This window comes from Protomyctophum bolini (assembly GCF_963924005.1).
Source record: "Protomyctophum bolini genome assembly, chromosome: 13".
NCBI classification, from domain to species: domain Eukaryota; kingdom Metazoa; phylum Chordata; class Actinopteri; order Myctophiformes; family Myctophidae; genus Protomyctophum; species Protomyctophum bolini.
Window position 1 is genome coordinate 36,255,051 of NC_137874.1, and position 15,000 is coordinate 36,270,050.

General features: G+C 43.5%; 1 protein-coding gene across 1 annotated transcript in view; it reads left to right on the forward strand.

Annotated features, from left to right (window-relative positions):
* LOC308327232 (roundabout homolog 1-like) overlaps positions 1 to 15,000 on the forward strand; it is a 124,688-nt gene that overhangs the window by 10,940 nt on the left and 98,748 nt on the right. Inside the window, exon 2 of the mRNA XM_080780492.1 lies at positions 14,794 to 15,000. This exon is cut by the window's right edge and continues 120 nt beyond it. Coding sequence (XP_080636618.1) covers positions 14,794 to 15,000 — 207 coding nt within the window. The remainder of the gene's footprint in view (positions 1 to 14,793) is intronic.

The following is a 15,000-nucleotide window of genomic DNA, read 5'->3' on the forward strand; positions in this document are numbered from 1 at the left end:
ACTGAGAGCTGAATAATGCGTTACATGAGCATCACAAGCTCAGCCTATTGGTCTTGGCACACACACACTCTAGTTGTCTGCATTGCAGTGGATGCAGTGAGTGAGTGAGTGCAGAGATCTGAACTGACTGTTTGGGTATATTATATCTAGAACACTAGACTCGACCAAGGTCCCATATTTCCTTGGATAAGCTGAATTAAATAGTTCCGGTGGTGTTAAGCGATTTCTGTTTCCTCCTCACACTATGGTGGTTATGTTCCCCAGGGGTACACCAATTCTAGCCTCCCTTCATTGGTTACCTACTGTATTAGTTTTAGAATTGATTTGAAGGTTTTATTGATTGCTGTGAAGGCATGGTTCGGTCCCCTTCCTTCATCACCAACATTTAACCCCATATGAGCAGGAGCACATGAGGGTAAGGCCCTTCTGGTCGTTCCAAAGTCTAGACTCTCGAGTGAAGACAAAAGGTGATTAGGCCTTTGTCACCAGAGCTCCTGGTCTACCTCACATCAGGCGAACAAATTCAGTGCTCTCTTTTAAATTACTTAAATCACACTTTTTATAGACTAGCTAGTCTGGGTTCTTGACAATGACACCACTGGATCCATTGGAACACATACAAGGTACATACAAGGTTTCCACCCAACAGCAACAATTATTTAACTATTGCGTCCCCTCTGGCTGAATATTTATGTCCCGTTTAAACACCCTGTAAAGCTTAGATTTAATCCCAACACCGTGCTGGCGTGCTGTCTGTCCCAAATGCCCTGTCACTCTGCTTGTCTGCAGAAGTCTTGTCCATATCTGAGATGGTAAACCTGTGGATACCAGCCCCGAAATCTATGATCCCATTTAATCCCCATTCAGTGCAGTAACACCTGGGGCTGTGGCCATCCATTCTGCCTCTTCATGACCCCCTTATGGAGAGGGCAGTTGTTGTCCACTAGCCATAAACACTAATGTGGAAGAAGAGAGGGATGTAGTGTGTACAGTGTGTACAGTGTGTGTGTGTGTGTGTGTGTGTGTGTGTGTGTGTGTGTGTGTGCGTGTGCGTGTGCGCTCTTCTAATACGAGTGCGACCGTGCTTGCATGCATGCGTGTGAGTGATGGTCTCAGACTGTACAGTGTGTTTGCGTCTGGGTGTCATAGTGATTCAGTCTGTGGCTGATCAAAGGGATATGCAGAGTAGATGTGTTGGGTGTTCAGGTCACTAGAGAGTGCAGTCTGTCCCTCACGGTATGACAGTGACTTCACATTTGAGCACAATCAAGGCTGAAAATAAATGTAGGCCATGCAGACAAGCGCTTTTGTGAGCTTGGAAATCGGCTATTTTCACACTGTCCTGTTGTACAACAAATTCTATACTAAAGTGGTTAAAGTCATATAACACAACATTTATTTTTTTACCGTTTATTTTTATAGTTTGTCTTCTTTTACTGCATGGTTACGGTTTTGTTGCAGTGTCTAAATCGCATAAATCAGCCCATATTGCTGGAATACTTGGCAGTTTGCACTGCAGACAAATAGATGGATGAAGGATAAGCCCCGGTGATGGATTGGTGTCCTCTTCAGCAAATTGTACTTGTGTAGTTAAGCTGTTTCACGCTGCAGGTACAGGAGATAAGCTCCTGTCTTATCAGCCACCTCAGCTTGAACAAGGCTTACTTATTACAGCGTGTCAAAGTAGCAGGTTTATATAGTCCCTAAAGGAAAACATACAGAGTATAGAACAACTATCCCCACGGTAATTCAGCACATCGCATGAACACCGGGGCAACACCATATGAGTTTAGCTCTTTGTATAACCAGGGTGATTTTCAGCCGGACAGTTATATTTTTGTAATTTTCATAATGTTGCTGATGTCTGAGGTGGGTATAGGTCTTTCACTATACCTTCATGATGCTCAGTGACATCATAGAAGATAGGTTTGTTTCTCTTCCCACATCCCTGTTTTCTTCTACAGGCATGTGTTCGGATGAATTTCACCCGGGTTTAGTGGAATCAGGACCAGTGGCCATATACAGTACACCCACAATGGGCATTTTCTTTTTTTTACTGGACCATTCTCACAGGAATGGATGGACCAAAGGAGAAGTTCCCAAATCCATTCTTCTTTTTTAGGAATATTTTTAAGAAGATAAATATTAAAGAAGAGTGCCTCAAGTTGCCATGTATTGCTGTACTTCAATATATATTTGATGAGAAATATTCCTTCTGGAATATATTACATTGGGTAAAATATACCCGGGTTTGACAAAAGTTTAGTGATCTAGCGATAAGCTCATCTCAAAAAGACTATAATGGTATTCATAGTGTGTATTTATAGGCCCATGCCCATGCAAGCCCCAGGCTAAGGAAAGCGCAGGCTTAGCCCACGTTCATACTTCATACACAATTACGCTGGCCTGGAGCATACTACAAACGCTGGGGAATAGTTGTGTGTTATTTGTCAATGAACATCTTCCAGTTAATCCCTGTTCATACTAGCCATTTAGACACCGTGTTTTCAACCATTTCTTGGGGCCCCGAAAAGGAAACCCAGGGCTAAATGTGGTGCTAGCCCCACTTGTGTGAACATTCCCTTAGCCACGGGCTAGAATCTCTGTACAACTATGGCATTACTCTAGGACCTAGAGTAATGCCATAGACCTAGACATTGTATTTTATTTCATCAAAGGAAAACCTTTACAGAGATATTTTGCTGAAAGGAGCACAATACTTGGCTTTTTGCTGATTCTATTTCTGCTCAATACATTGAAACATAACGTGTATTTCTACTTGGTGACCAAATATTACGTCTAATCTATTTTTCGATTGGTGATCAAAATGTAAAAATATGTATGAGAATGCAAGAATATTATGGAACTCAGCTGTCTTTCTACACATTCTACACTGTGACACAATCTTGTATTGAGCGTTCTGCAGGCTTTTGCAAACTAAAGAAAATACGCATTCCCCTTTTCACTATACCATTGCATCTAAAATGGTATTCTTCCCTCTGCACGTGTGTGCAGTGCACAGATAGTGCTATAGCATTATCAGTAGGAGGTGTTAGTCTTATCCCTTAGCCTTGACTCTGACTATGGTTCATTGTGTCGATAGTACTGCAGTGGGCAGAAGTCTTGATTCATTGTCCTGAAAAAGGAAAGTTTAATCTAAAAAGTTTTAATGTCTTAACCACTTGAATCCTGGCTTGTCGAACATTCAGTGAAAATAACTGATAAACATACAATAGCAGATCCAATGTGCTGCAACAAGAAAATAGCGGTCCTACTATTTTCGTAACATTTGGTGTTGAGGGAAATGGGTATACAGTCCTGGGGCAAACTAAGTACAGTATATAGGGTTTATATAGGGTTTAAGGGGACCTACAGTATAACAATAACATACAGTATGTATATGTTTATGACACCTACAGGATAACAAGTGAGAGTGTTGTCCCAGGCACCTTGCGTTGGCCACACACAGACAGACAAACACACTCACATTCTTCCCCTGCATACTTGGGTGAATGACAGTGTTCAACTGTTCACCTAATTGTAGTTTATACAGCCTGAGAAAGAATGCTGAGTATTTATTGGTTCCCTATATTTGGGTTTAAGAAAGAGAGTGTGCGTGTGTGTGTGTGTGTGTGTGTGTGCGTGCGTGTGCGTGCGTGCGTGCGTGAGTTTGCTTGCTTGCGTGAGTGTGTGGCGTGTGTGTGCATGCATGTGTGGCTTGCGTGCATACATCTGGAATTCTTCTAAAGGATTGGAAACAAGTCTGTCTGCTGATAGACGTTATGGATATTAGCGATTAGGTGTTTTTTCCCATAACAGAACAAATCCATACGTATACTATATGGATATACTAGACCAGTTGCACCGGCCTACTTGCAAGTCAGGAACGATGCAAATTGGGAATGCACGTCCCACCGCGGGTCATGCAATATTCTTATTATTATTATTATTATTATTATTATTATATATTTTATTATTATTATTATTATTGTTTATTGGGGGGGGGGGGGGGGGGGGTTATATTGGTTGGATCTGCGGTTCTGTCTATTGAGCCCTGATCAGAGCAGCGGTGTGCCTCACAAGTCTGCATGTTACAACCACCCATGTGTGTGTGTGTGTGTGTGTGTGTGTGTGTGTGTGTGTGTGTGTATATACAGCATATATAAATTTGATTTCATGGAAAATAAAACATTTTATTGGCAGCTGCCATGAGTCTCATTGGACGTGCTATGAGGGAATACATTGGGGGGAATGCACATACAGTATATACTCGTTCACCTCAGTCGGCCTTGACCCAGGCAGATAATGAAAGCATAGCCTACAGTACAGGTATGGTAATACTGCTCTTCACACGTTGTAGTCCAAACGTAGGCATGCAATTCACAATGCAGTGCTATGTATTTATTTAGCATCACTGTTATTATTGCTATTATTTCACTTTTATATCACCATCAGACCATCACTTCAGTGAAGAAACCTAGGATTTGATCTGCATAGAGAGAGAGAGAGAGAGAGAGAGAGAGAGAGAGAGAGTCAGAGAGAGAGTCACGTGTGACACACACAAAGGGAAAAAAGAGAGGAAAAGACAGAGAAAGACAATTTAAATGCTAATAATATTAATGCTTGTTCTTGTTCACACAGTGCTTTGTGATAGTTCTGTTTGTTTTGTTACTTTGTTGTTTCTTTGTTGTATACATTTTGAAACACATTGTGGTTCTTTGTGTAGTTCTGTAGCATGTTAAACGCTACTGTCATGTCAAATCCACTTTGGGCGAGAAATGTGATTCGGTTCCACAAATGACTTTACATAATCCAATGTGGACTGTGTCGATTCAACCATGACCGTATACTCTGAATGTTTTGACCCTAACCTTAAGCACCGGAAAGCAGTGCCTAACCTCAACCACTAGTATGCAGTCATGCAACCATACTGCGTCTATCTACGCTAAACAAATTGTGGAAGTGCATCAGATTTCTTGGGGGCATTGGATTGCAATACACATAAACGGTACTTTAGGTTGTTTTGAGTTTCTATAGGGATCGCTGTGCTAATTGTAGGCCCATGTTTGTGCTCTAATGTCTTTTGTGTATAGCCTTATTTATACGTAGTATACATTTAGTACTGTACTTCATACGTAGTATAAATAAGGTAATATTTATATAAATCAGTGAGCTTGTAGAGAGGCTATTTTCGCCGTGCGACGCAGCCGTGCCGTAGAGCATATAAATTTGTTTTGCCTGAACTCTCCTTTGTTGATTTGGCCATGGCCCGTTGCCTGTCCCTGCAAGCAAGCTGTGTCATTAAACGCTGAGCGACAGTGCTGTGACTCACAAGCAGCTCCAAATCTCTGTCTGGCCATTAAAAGTGAACATTGTAAGCCCACAGCACACACAAAGAAGGCTCAATGGATTCTGCAGACCAATGCCTGATATACCTTGGTTCTGTCTCTGCCTCAATTACCGCATAGGTGTTGGACTTCCTGCTGACTCGTATAGCCGTTCAAACCTATAATCCCCATGTCACCTCATGTAGAGATTTACCCATGCAGTGTTGACTGTAAAGTACATTTACTTAAGTACTGTACTTCAGTAAAATGTTGAGACATTTGTACTTTTCTGGCGTGGTATTGTGAAAGCCATGATCTCGACCGCGGTCGGGAAATGATGATGATGATGATGATGTGACGCATTGTGAGTTTGTAGATCTGCTATTTTCAGAAGATTTTTTTACACATTCTGCATAATAAGTACTTTTACTTATGGTACTTTAAATACATTTTGATACCGATACTTTTGTACGTTTACTCGAGTACATTTAGAATTCCGGACTTCTACCTATAGTTCTACAACATCGTAGTATTGATACTTTTACTTGAAGTAGAACAATTTTCCACCCCTGGATTTACCGTTGCAACTCGGCACTAATTTAGCAAAGTGTCACTGAGCAGGTGATGATGTCCCGTGCAGCCGTTTGTTGTCGACACCAAGAGGGTGACACAAAGGCCAGAGCACTCAACACGCGTCAACGTCACCCGCTTCAATTCAAGCACACATACCTGTTTGGGGAAACAAGCGAAACATCATTATTATTATACTGTATGTAGGTTTTTGGAGTATTTGTTTCTCTTCTTTCACTTTGCGTTGAGAGATGAGAGAGAACTGGAGCTGGAAACTGTAATCTAACGCCACATTTAATAATACCTTTATCTCAGGCTCTGGTTTCATGACGCATTTCCTTATTTATTTATTTGTGTGTGTGTGCGTGTGTTCATGTGCGTGTGTGAGTGAGTGCCTGTGCGCCCGTGCACGCAAATGAAGGGCGGGGGATTGGGATGGGGGGGGTCGGGAGGCTCTGTCCAAAGTTCTCTACCTGAGTGTTACTTTAATGTAAGATGACAGTCAGTGTGGCCCCATAGAGTGCTTCAATTTAGCATTTGATACCTTACCCTTTATGTCTGATGTTTGGCTCATAACACAGGCCCACGCAGAGTTTACTTCTATCATCCCAGAACTTAACAATGTGGTTTTTAAGATGACACTATTTATGACCTCTATTATTACTCTATTATTTATGACCTCAGTGCTTATTCTATAGCCCTCTCATGCCTTCACAGTGATTCCTTCCGCCCCCCCGCCCCCGGCCCATATACCTTTGTTGAAACATGGACCTTCTCAGAGTTACATTAACTTTGCTGTGTGTGTGGCGGAAGATACACGGAGGAAATGTACTCTGTGTGTGTGTGTGTGTGTGTGTGTGTGTGTGTGTGTGTGTGTGTGTGTGTGTGTGTGTGTGTGTGTGTGTGTGTGTGTGTGTGTGTGTGTGTGTGTGTGTGTGTGTGTGTGTGTGTGTGTGTGTGTGTGTGTGTGTGTGTGTGTGTGTGTGTGTGTGTGTGTGTGTGTGTGTGTGTGTGTGCCTGTCAAGCTTAATTGTCCTTTTGTTCCTTCCGTTCTATTGCCACAAAACAATTGAACCGCCTCAGGGATGATTGACAGGTTAAAAAAAAAGGATATTTGTTCGGCACAGGTGTTACAAATGACCTGAGAGTGTGAATGCGTGTTGTTTCCCATTGTTTGAGCACGTGTGTGTGACTGTGTGTGTGTGTGTGACTGTGTGTGTGTGTGTGTGTGTGTGTGTGTGTGTGTGTGTGCGTGTGCGTGTGTGTGTGTGTGCATACTGATTGCGTGGCTGGCTGCTGGCCCTTTGCAGATAGCGGCTTGTCTTCCGGAGGCCCACTTGTAGCGGGCTGATACCACCTCTCACTAATGCCAGGGAGCTCAGGGAGCTGCTCGGTACCCTCAGGCACCAACCCAACACAATTAAAAAACAAGGAAAACAACAAAAAGTGGTTGTAGCGTGTGTGTGTGTGTGTGTGTGTGTGTGTGTGTGTGTGTGTGTGTGTGTGTGTGTGTGTGTGTGTGTGTGTGTGTGTGTGTGTGTGTGTGTGTGTGTGTGTGTGTGTGTGTGTGTGTGTGTGTGTGTGTGTGTGTGTGTGTGTGTGTGTGTGTGTGTGTGTGTGTGGGGGGGGGGGGGGGGGGGGGGTAAGTCTGCCTCTACCCACCTCTGTCTAGGCTTTTTTTCTTTTTTTACAGTTTTCAAATCTGTCTAGCCTGTGTGTTAATTGTAACTCAACAATGAAATATGTATGCTTTTGCCCTGCAGCAACGTAATGGTGGCTTTTCCAATCTTTTTCATTTTGCCGTGCGTGTGCAATGTGCATGCGTGTGTGCGTACGTTGTGTGGGTGTGCTTTTGCATACTTCAGTTCCGTCTCCTCAGAAAACATCTGTTGATTGTGTTGTCGAATGTTTCAGAGCGGTCTTGGCATTACAAGTCTCAATTAGGATTTTCTCTCTTTTCCTCTTGGTTCATCCTTGGGCCTTTTCATTGCATTCCAGTGGACACTGTAATGAGTCCTCCTGCAGTGTCTCTGTGCTCTCAGCTCACTCACCAATATTCTCCACTTCTCCAATATTACAGCCTGCCAGACGGACTACGGGAAGGAGGCTGTCCCAATAGGGAATCTGCAGGAAGCTGTTGCGCAAGAAAGCCTGCATGCAAGACGTTGTTGAACATGCGAGATTGACGGTTTTTGAATTGTTATACGCTCGAGTAGGCATGAGTGAAAGTCTTTGATTTCAGTTCCGCAACTGTAGTAGAATTGTAGAAACAATCATAACAATGACAGAAGAAAGAATTATAATTTAATGTAAAGAAATAATGTAGTCATAGCACCCTTTGAGGAGTGCCAGGTGGCAGTAGCGATAGTTCAGCTCCTGTCACCCTTTAGCAGCTAGGGAGGATCAGCTATCGTTGATCTCTTCATCGTCTATCTAAGAGTCTTTAGTTTAGAAACATTCATATTTTACCCGCGAGATAACATGGAGTTACTATTTGAGCCGCTAAACTTAGTCGTTTGTTTTTCCTTCGCGATCCGAGCCGTAAATATTAGAAAAAGGCCTAGAAATGCCTCCAGGCCTCTCTATTGATGATATGCACACGGCTGCCATCTTGCCAGCACCTAGGTGCAGCTTCCCATGATAGACAGCCCATTCATCCAAACAGAACAGTCCTATCTGATTGTATTAAATAACATCAAACTCACCAACATTGCAGCATGTACGGAAAGCTTGAATTATCCTCTTTCTATGTGCAATGTGTTTGTTTAATAATATTCCACTGTAGACATGTTATGAGCTATTCCCTGTCAAGAAATTCTGGAGTTGTGCTGGAGTTTGGAAGTGCTCGTTGCCTATCACTCAACATACCACCTGTTTGCACATAATGCAGGAGGCAGCAGGAGGTTGCTTTACTGATAACCAAACTGTTTCCAAACTCTGACACTTAGAAAAATAATCTTCTGCAAGGAATTTCTTGGCGGGAAGTAGCTCATAACATGTCTACGGTGGATTCTTATGAAACAAACACTTTGCAGATAGTAAGACGATAATTCAAGCTTTTCGTACAGCTGCAATGTTGGTGAGTTTGACATTATTTGACATAATTACCCTTTTGGTGTTTGCATTATGTTATCCTTTAGATATTGAAAAATAGCAGATCTACAAGCTCATAGCGCGCCACCGAGTGGCGCACTACGAGCTTGTACGTCTGCAATTTAAAAAAAATCAAAGAACGACTGACATAGAAACATAGCTTTTTCAGAAAACTGTCAGGATGTAGAAGACATTTTTAAGAATCTGATCTCAGGTCAAAATGGGTTAAATAGGACTTTTCTGTTTGGACGAATGTGCTGTCTATGGGAAGTTGCACCTAGGTAGCACCTTGCTGGCAAGATGGCAGCCGTGTGCATATCATCAATTGTGTGCGGACGTGCATTAAGCTGCGGGCAAAGCCAATCGAGCCGAGAGCTATACCGATCGAACGGGAGCCTTGATATGCGGCAGAGCCATAGCGTAAGACAGAGTTACGACAACTACGTTCACTTCACGGGGCCAGTCCAATGGCGGCTATGGGCTCTATGGGCTCACGCGAGTACATGAACCACGTGACCGGGCTGTTTTCTGCCCCCTTAATGTCGCAACTCTGTCTCCATATACTTGTGGTAAGTCAATGTTATATTTATATCAATGAATAGGAAGCTAAATAACACCTAAAACATGGTTTTGCACTTACACCTAAAACGTCTCCATGTGGACGGGTCCTTCGTGTGCCTATACTTAAATTCAAATGAATTGTGAATGTGAGTCAATAAATGGAAACAAGAGTTCAATTTAGCTATGCAGAGACGACAGGCATTCAGACTTGTGCAACTCGGGCAAGCAGTCAAGTAAATGCCAGGGACAACTCTGATGGAGGGGGCACACCTTTTGGCCTTTCAACAACACAAACGTTGTCTTTTCAGTGACAGTCCATTCCCAGCCGTGGAGTATTTGTTTTTCTTCTGCACAATAAAAACCCTCAGCATTAACCCGTTTAGAACTGAGTCAAAAACATTCACTTTGAAAGAATATACATTATTGCGATTTAAAAAAAAATAGCAGCTCGGTGCCGCGCTTATATGAGCTTGTAGATCTGTTATTTTTCAATAGCTAAAGTATAACACAATGCTAATTTACAGTGTAGTTAGTGGGAGAGCACTAAAGCTCATCATGTTCCAGCCTTGTGGTAATGATCTGCTCCACAGAACCATAGCACCTCTAAAGCATGGACGACTGAAGCTTGTGGAAGCCAGTGCTGCACGACGTGCTCACAACCATATATTAAGAAACAAAAGAAAAATCACATGATTCTCCTGGCAGTAAAACCTGACACAGTACCACGCACCAATGGAGACGCTTATTGGACAGTAATGCCACATTTAATTTCCCATCTGTCCCTCTCTCTGTCTCTCTATTAGATCATCTGGATATATGCTCGTCCTTCAAATTAGATTAGCATTATTTTTGCCGTGTACATGAAAAGAGATATGGACAATGAACACGCACGCACACATGCACGCACACACACACACACACACACACACACACAGACACACACAAACGCTCACGTGCGAGTATACACAAACATGCACATTCCCATTACAGCAATTTACTGTACATCCGATGGGAAATGTTTTCCCCCCCATTCTGACCTGTAAAAATGTCACAGTTGTAAATGTCATGAGTGAGAAAGTGAGAGAGAGAGAGAGAGAGAGAGAGAGAGAGAGAGAGAGAGAGAGTGAGAGACAGTGTGAGAGACAGTGTGAGAGACAGAGACAGAGAGAGTAGGGGAGGGCATTGTGCAGTGTGTGTATATGGGACTCATTAAGGATGCTTGCTTTGTCTCCTGCCCTCCTTGGGATTCATTGTTCCACAGTTTCATGGTATGGGGGAATCCAGTCACACTCACACGTGAGGAACCCAGCAGACAATAACCCTGTGTGTGTGTGTGTGTGTGTGTGTGTGTGTGTGTGTGTGTGTGTGTGTGTGTGTGTGTGTGTGTGTGTGTGTGTGTGTGTGTGTGTGTGTGTGTGTGTGTGTGTGTGTGTGTGTGTGTGTGTGTGTGTGTGTGTGTGTGTGTGTGTGTGTGTGTGTGTGTGTGTGTGTGTGTGTGTGTGTGTGTGTGTGTGGTGGGGGGGGGGGACCCTGGAACAAAATATTTTGAGATGGGGTTCGGCGGCCGAATGTGCATGTGTGCATTGTGCGCATGCACGCACGCACGCACACACACACGTGCTCCTCCAGAAGGCTGGGAGGAGGAAGAGGCAGCAGCCAGGGTGGTAATTTGGTGTGAGGGATGATGGATGATGGTGAGGACGGGGATGCTCTCTCTCCACGCAGAGCTTCATAACAGGCAGCTGTGGAAAAATCCATGTCCACTTTAAATAGATGCATAATCACATCATGTTTCACCACATCTCCGAAGCACAGTTCAATCTGCATGCTGAAAGATTTATGGCATATTGGAAAAAGTGTGTGTGTGTGTGTGTGTGTGTGTGTGTGTGTGTGTGTGTGTGTGTGTGTGTGTGTGTGTGTGTGTGTGTGTGTGTGTGTGTGTGTGTGTGTGTGTGTGTGTGTGTGTGTGTGTGTGTGTGTGTGCAGTATATAAAGTAATACACAAATCATAAAATAAGTCATAAGCCCACGTTAGATATGTTATTTTCTCATCATTGACTTTCTGATTTCCTCTTTGAAAGCTTCAGATAATGCAGGTCCATTTTGCACCAGCTCTGATGAACAGCTGCTTCACTAAGCTGTTTACACCCATATTTTGGGTGTAAAGAGATTTTCCAAACCTCCAACGTTAGTGGTCTGATTCAGTAATCTTTTTGTGTCTGTGAATTATGTCTAGTCTGCTCGGATGCAGACTTACAGTACATGGGACCAAAGCTTTCTCTATAGTCTGCTCGGATGCAGTCAAAGTCAAAGTCGTACGATTTGTCACACACGTTACCGCAGTGAAATTTGTTCTCCGCATTTGACCCATCTCTTGGAGCGGTGAGCCGCAGCCGTGCCGCGCTCGGGAGTCATTTGATTAGTAGATTTGACCCCCCCAGTCCAACCCATTGATGCTGAGTGCAAAGCAGGGAGGCATTGGGTTCCATTTTTACAGTCTTTGGTTTGACCCGGCCGGGGATCGAACCCCCACCTCCCAGTTTCAGGGCGGACACTCTAACCACAAGGCTACTGTCTGGCAGTCTTACAGTACATGGGACCAAAGCTTGCTGCATGTCATTAGAATGCCTTATTCTGGACTACTAATGTGGGAAATTTGGAAAATTAATTTACACCCAAAATATGGGTGTAAACGGCTTAGTGAATCGGGCCCAATAGGTGCATATTGTGTATTATATATTTTTTTAAGATTAGTTTTTCGCTTCTCTGCCTTTATTGATTGATTTGGTGTATTTCTACTTTTCTACTTGTCTCTATTCATGAGTGCATTAGTGAATTTAATTCACTCTGACACACTCTGAGCACACTGGATGCTTTCTTAAAGATTAATCTTTGCCATTAATCTTTTCCTTATTACAGATGCCGTAGGTTAGTTTAGATAGGAATGCTGAGAGACAAGACAGACATGCAAGGCTGGGTGGGCGTCATAACCTGGGTCTCAACTCACTGAACCACGAGGCACCCCACAGTCCTTTCCTGTTGTTTTGAAAATTACGAGCTCTCAGTTTTGTAAATTCAGAGCGTTCGGTGCATTCCTGTTACTCCAACTGAACTGACCATGGTTTGTCTGAGGAAGTTTATGGAAAGAAATGTGGTGTTTGTGGCTTGTTGGGTGAACGAACACTCCCAAAGTGCCACTGTTTCATCTTGTTAGCTGGCTAACAAACACATTTGCAGCCGGTCGTATACTGATACAAAACCATCATGTTTACACGCACGCACGCACGCCCACGCACGCACGCATGCACACACACACACACACACACACACGCACACACACACACGCGCACACACACACACACACACACACACACACACATCCACACACGTGTTGTTTTCATATTTCTCAACACTCGCTTAGAAAACCCACATCAAATGTTAGAGCTGTTATTTTCCATCATGGTAATAATGTTTCTGTTTGCCATCTTGACACTCTGGCTAACCAGTTGCCGTTTGTTACAATCACACCAGGAGTGTGCACTGTGCCATGCCGTGATGAGAGCAGCCTGATTTTTACAGCACCCACAGAGTGTCAGAGTGGATTTACTGTGTGTGTGTGTCAGCTATTAAGTCGATATATCTCTGTGCCCGTTGATATGTGTATTGATGTGCACATTTCTGAGTCAATTTCCTCTGTCCCGTTATCAGGCAAAAACAAAGGCATCTGGCTCCTGAACCATGAAACTGTGTGCATTGACAGCAGGGCCATTCATCTGTTTCAAATTGCGGGCACAAGGTCATAATTAGATGTCATGTGCTGCTGTGAGTCCTTGTATCAACAGGTCAGTCAATCTGTTTAATAGTCAGACATGTCTTCAGCCCTTCAATGTGATGAAAAAAGAAGAAGATTGAACTTGGCTCTTCATCTTGATTTTTTGAGGAGCGCAAGCCCCTCCTATGTCCAGCTTTGAGGGTTTGTGTAAACACAAACATTGTCCTAACACAAACATTGCATGCCATTGACAATAAATGGCCAGTTTGAGTGTTTGTGCAAACACTAACATTGCGTAACACAAACATTGAAGACGAAGGTGAGAATTGTGATTGGCCGGAATGAAAGGGTGTATGATGATGAAGAGCGCCCCTCACTTCATACAAGTGTGATTTTCTTTTTATCCTGCTGTGAACGATATATTTTTGGAGTTTTCGAACAAGACGTTCAACACTAAGGGCTTCACATGTCAGCATAGCATACTGAATGCTTTATGTCAGTCTGACACGTTTCCACTGTCACATGAGGATGTGTGGTAATTATGCTGTCAAACATTACATGACATTATTTCTGACACTCTGTGTAGACTGTCTAATAATGCCACTATAGAGCGTCGCAGTCCCGCCCCCTCGAGAGACCTGTAAAATAATTCCCCGTTCATTTTCCTCATAGACTTTTTAAAAAGTATTTATTTAAAGACGTTTATGCCGCGGACAAAGCCAACTCTCGTCGTGACAAATCATGACAATAAACACAATGTTTTGGGCCAAACAAATAATTAGAAAGAAGAAAAAAAAAACGGCAGGTTACAACACTTTTTGGGTTGAAAAATGTGACCCAGTGCCTCCCTGCTTGATTTTCACTGAGGGTCCTCTGCTCCTCTCACACTGAACGGAACAATACTTTAAAAATACATCACATCACAATACATACACATAACAGTACATACACAACACAACATGTACATCCCTATCCATCCCTCTAAAAATACCCTTTATAGGGAAACCTTTTCCAGTAGCCATGATTTAGTCTTCTGTTTAAATGACCTCAGATTGGATGTCAGTTTAACACTGGTTTCCAGGCTGTTCCACTGTGTGGCTCCTATGTAAATAAATGAGCCTTTGCCCACTTTAATTTTAAAAGCAGGAGGCACCACATCTGCTCTACTGGCTCTGGTGAAATGGTTGTGTACCTCGTTTACCTGAAACATGTTCTTAAAACTATTGGGACCTCTCCATATTTAATTTTATGGACCATGGCTAGCCATGCATGCATGCGGTCCTTGAAATTAAAATGGTTGAAAATCACTGCTAGAGCCGTAAAAACCTTCTCTTATGGGGTCCCTGGGATATCTTTTCAAATGGGGGTCTACTCTGCGGGCTAATGCATACACGTCAATTTTGGGGTCCTTGACATGAAAACGTTTGCAAACCCCTGTCTCACAGCATATCCGTTCTCTCCCCTCCTCAGGGTCTCGTCTTCGCCAGGAGGACTCCCCTCCCCGCATCGTGGAACACCCCTCTGACCTCATCGTGTCCAAAGGGGAGCCGGCCACCCTCAACTGTAAGGCGGAGGGCCGTCCTCCCCCCACGGTGGAGTGGTACAAAGACGGGGAGCGCGTGGAGACGGACCGGGACAACCCGCGCTCTCACCGCATGCTGCTGCCCAGCGGCTCCC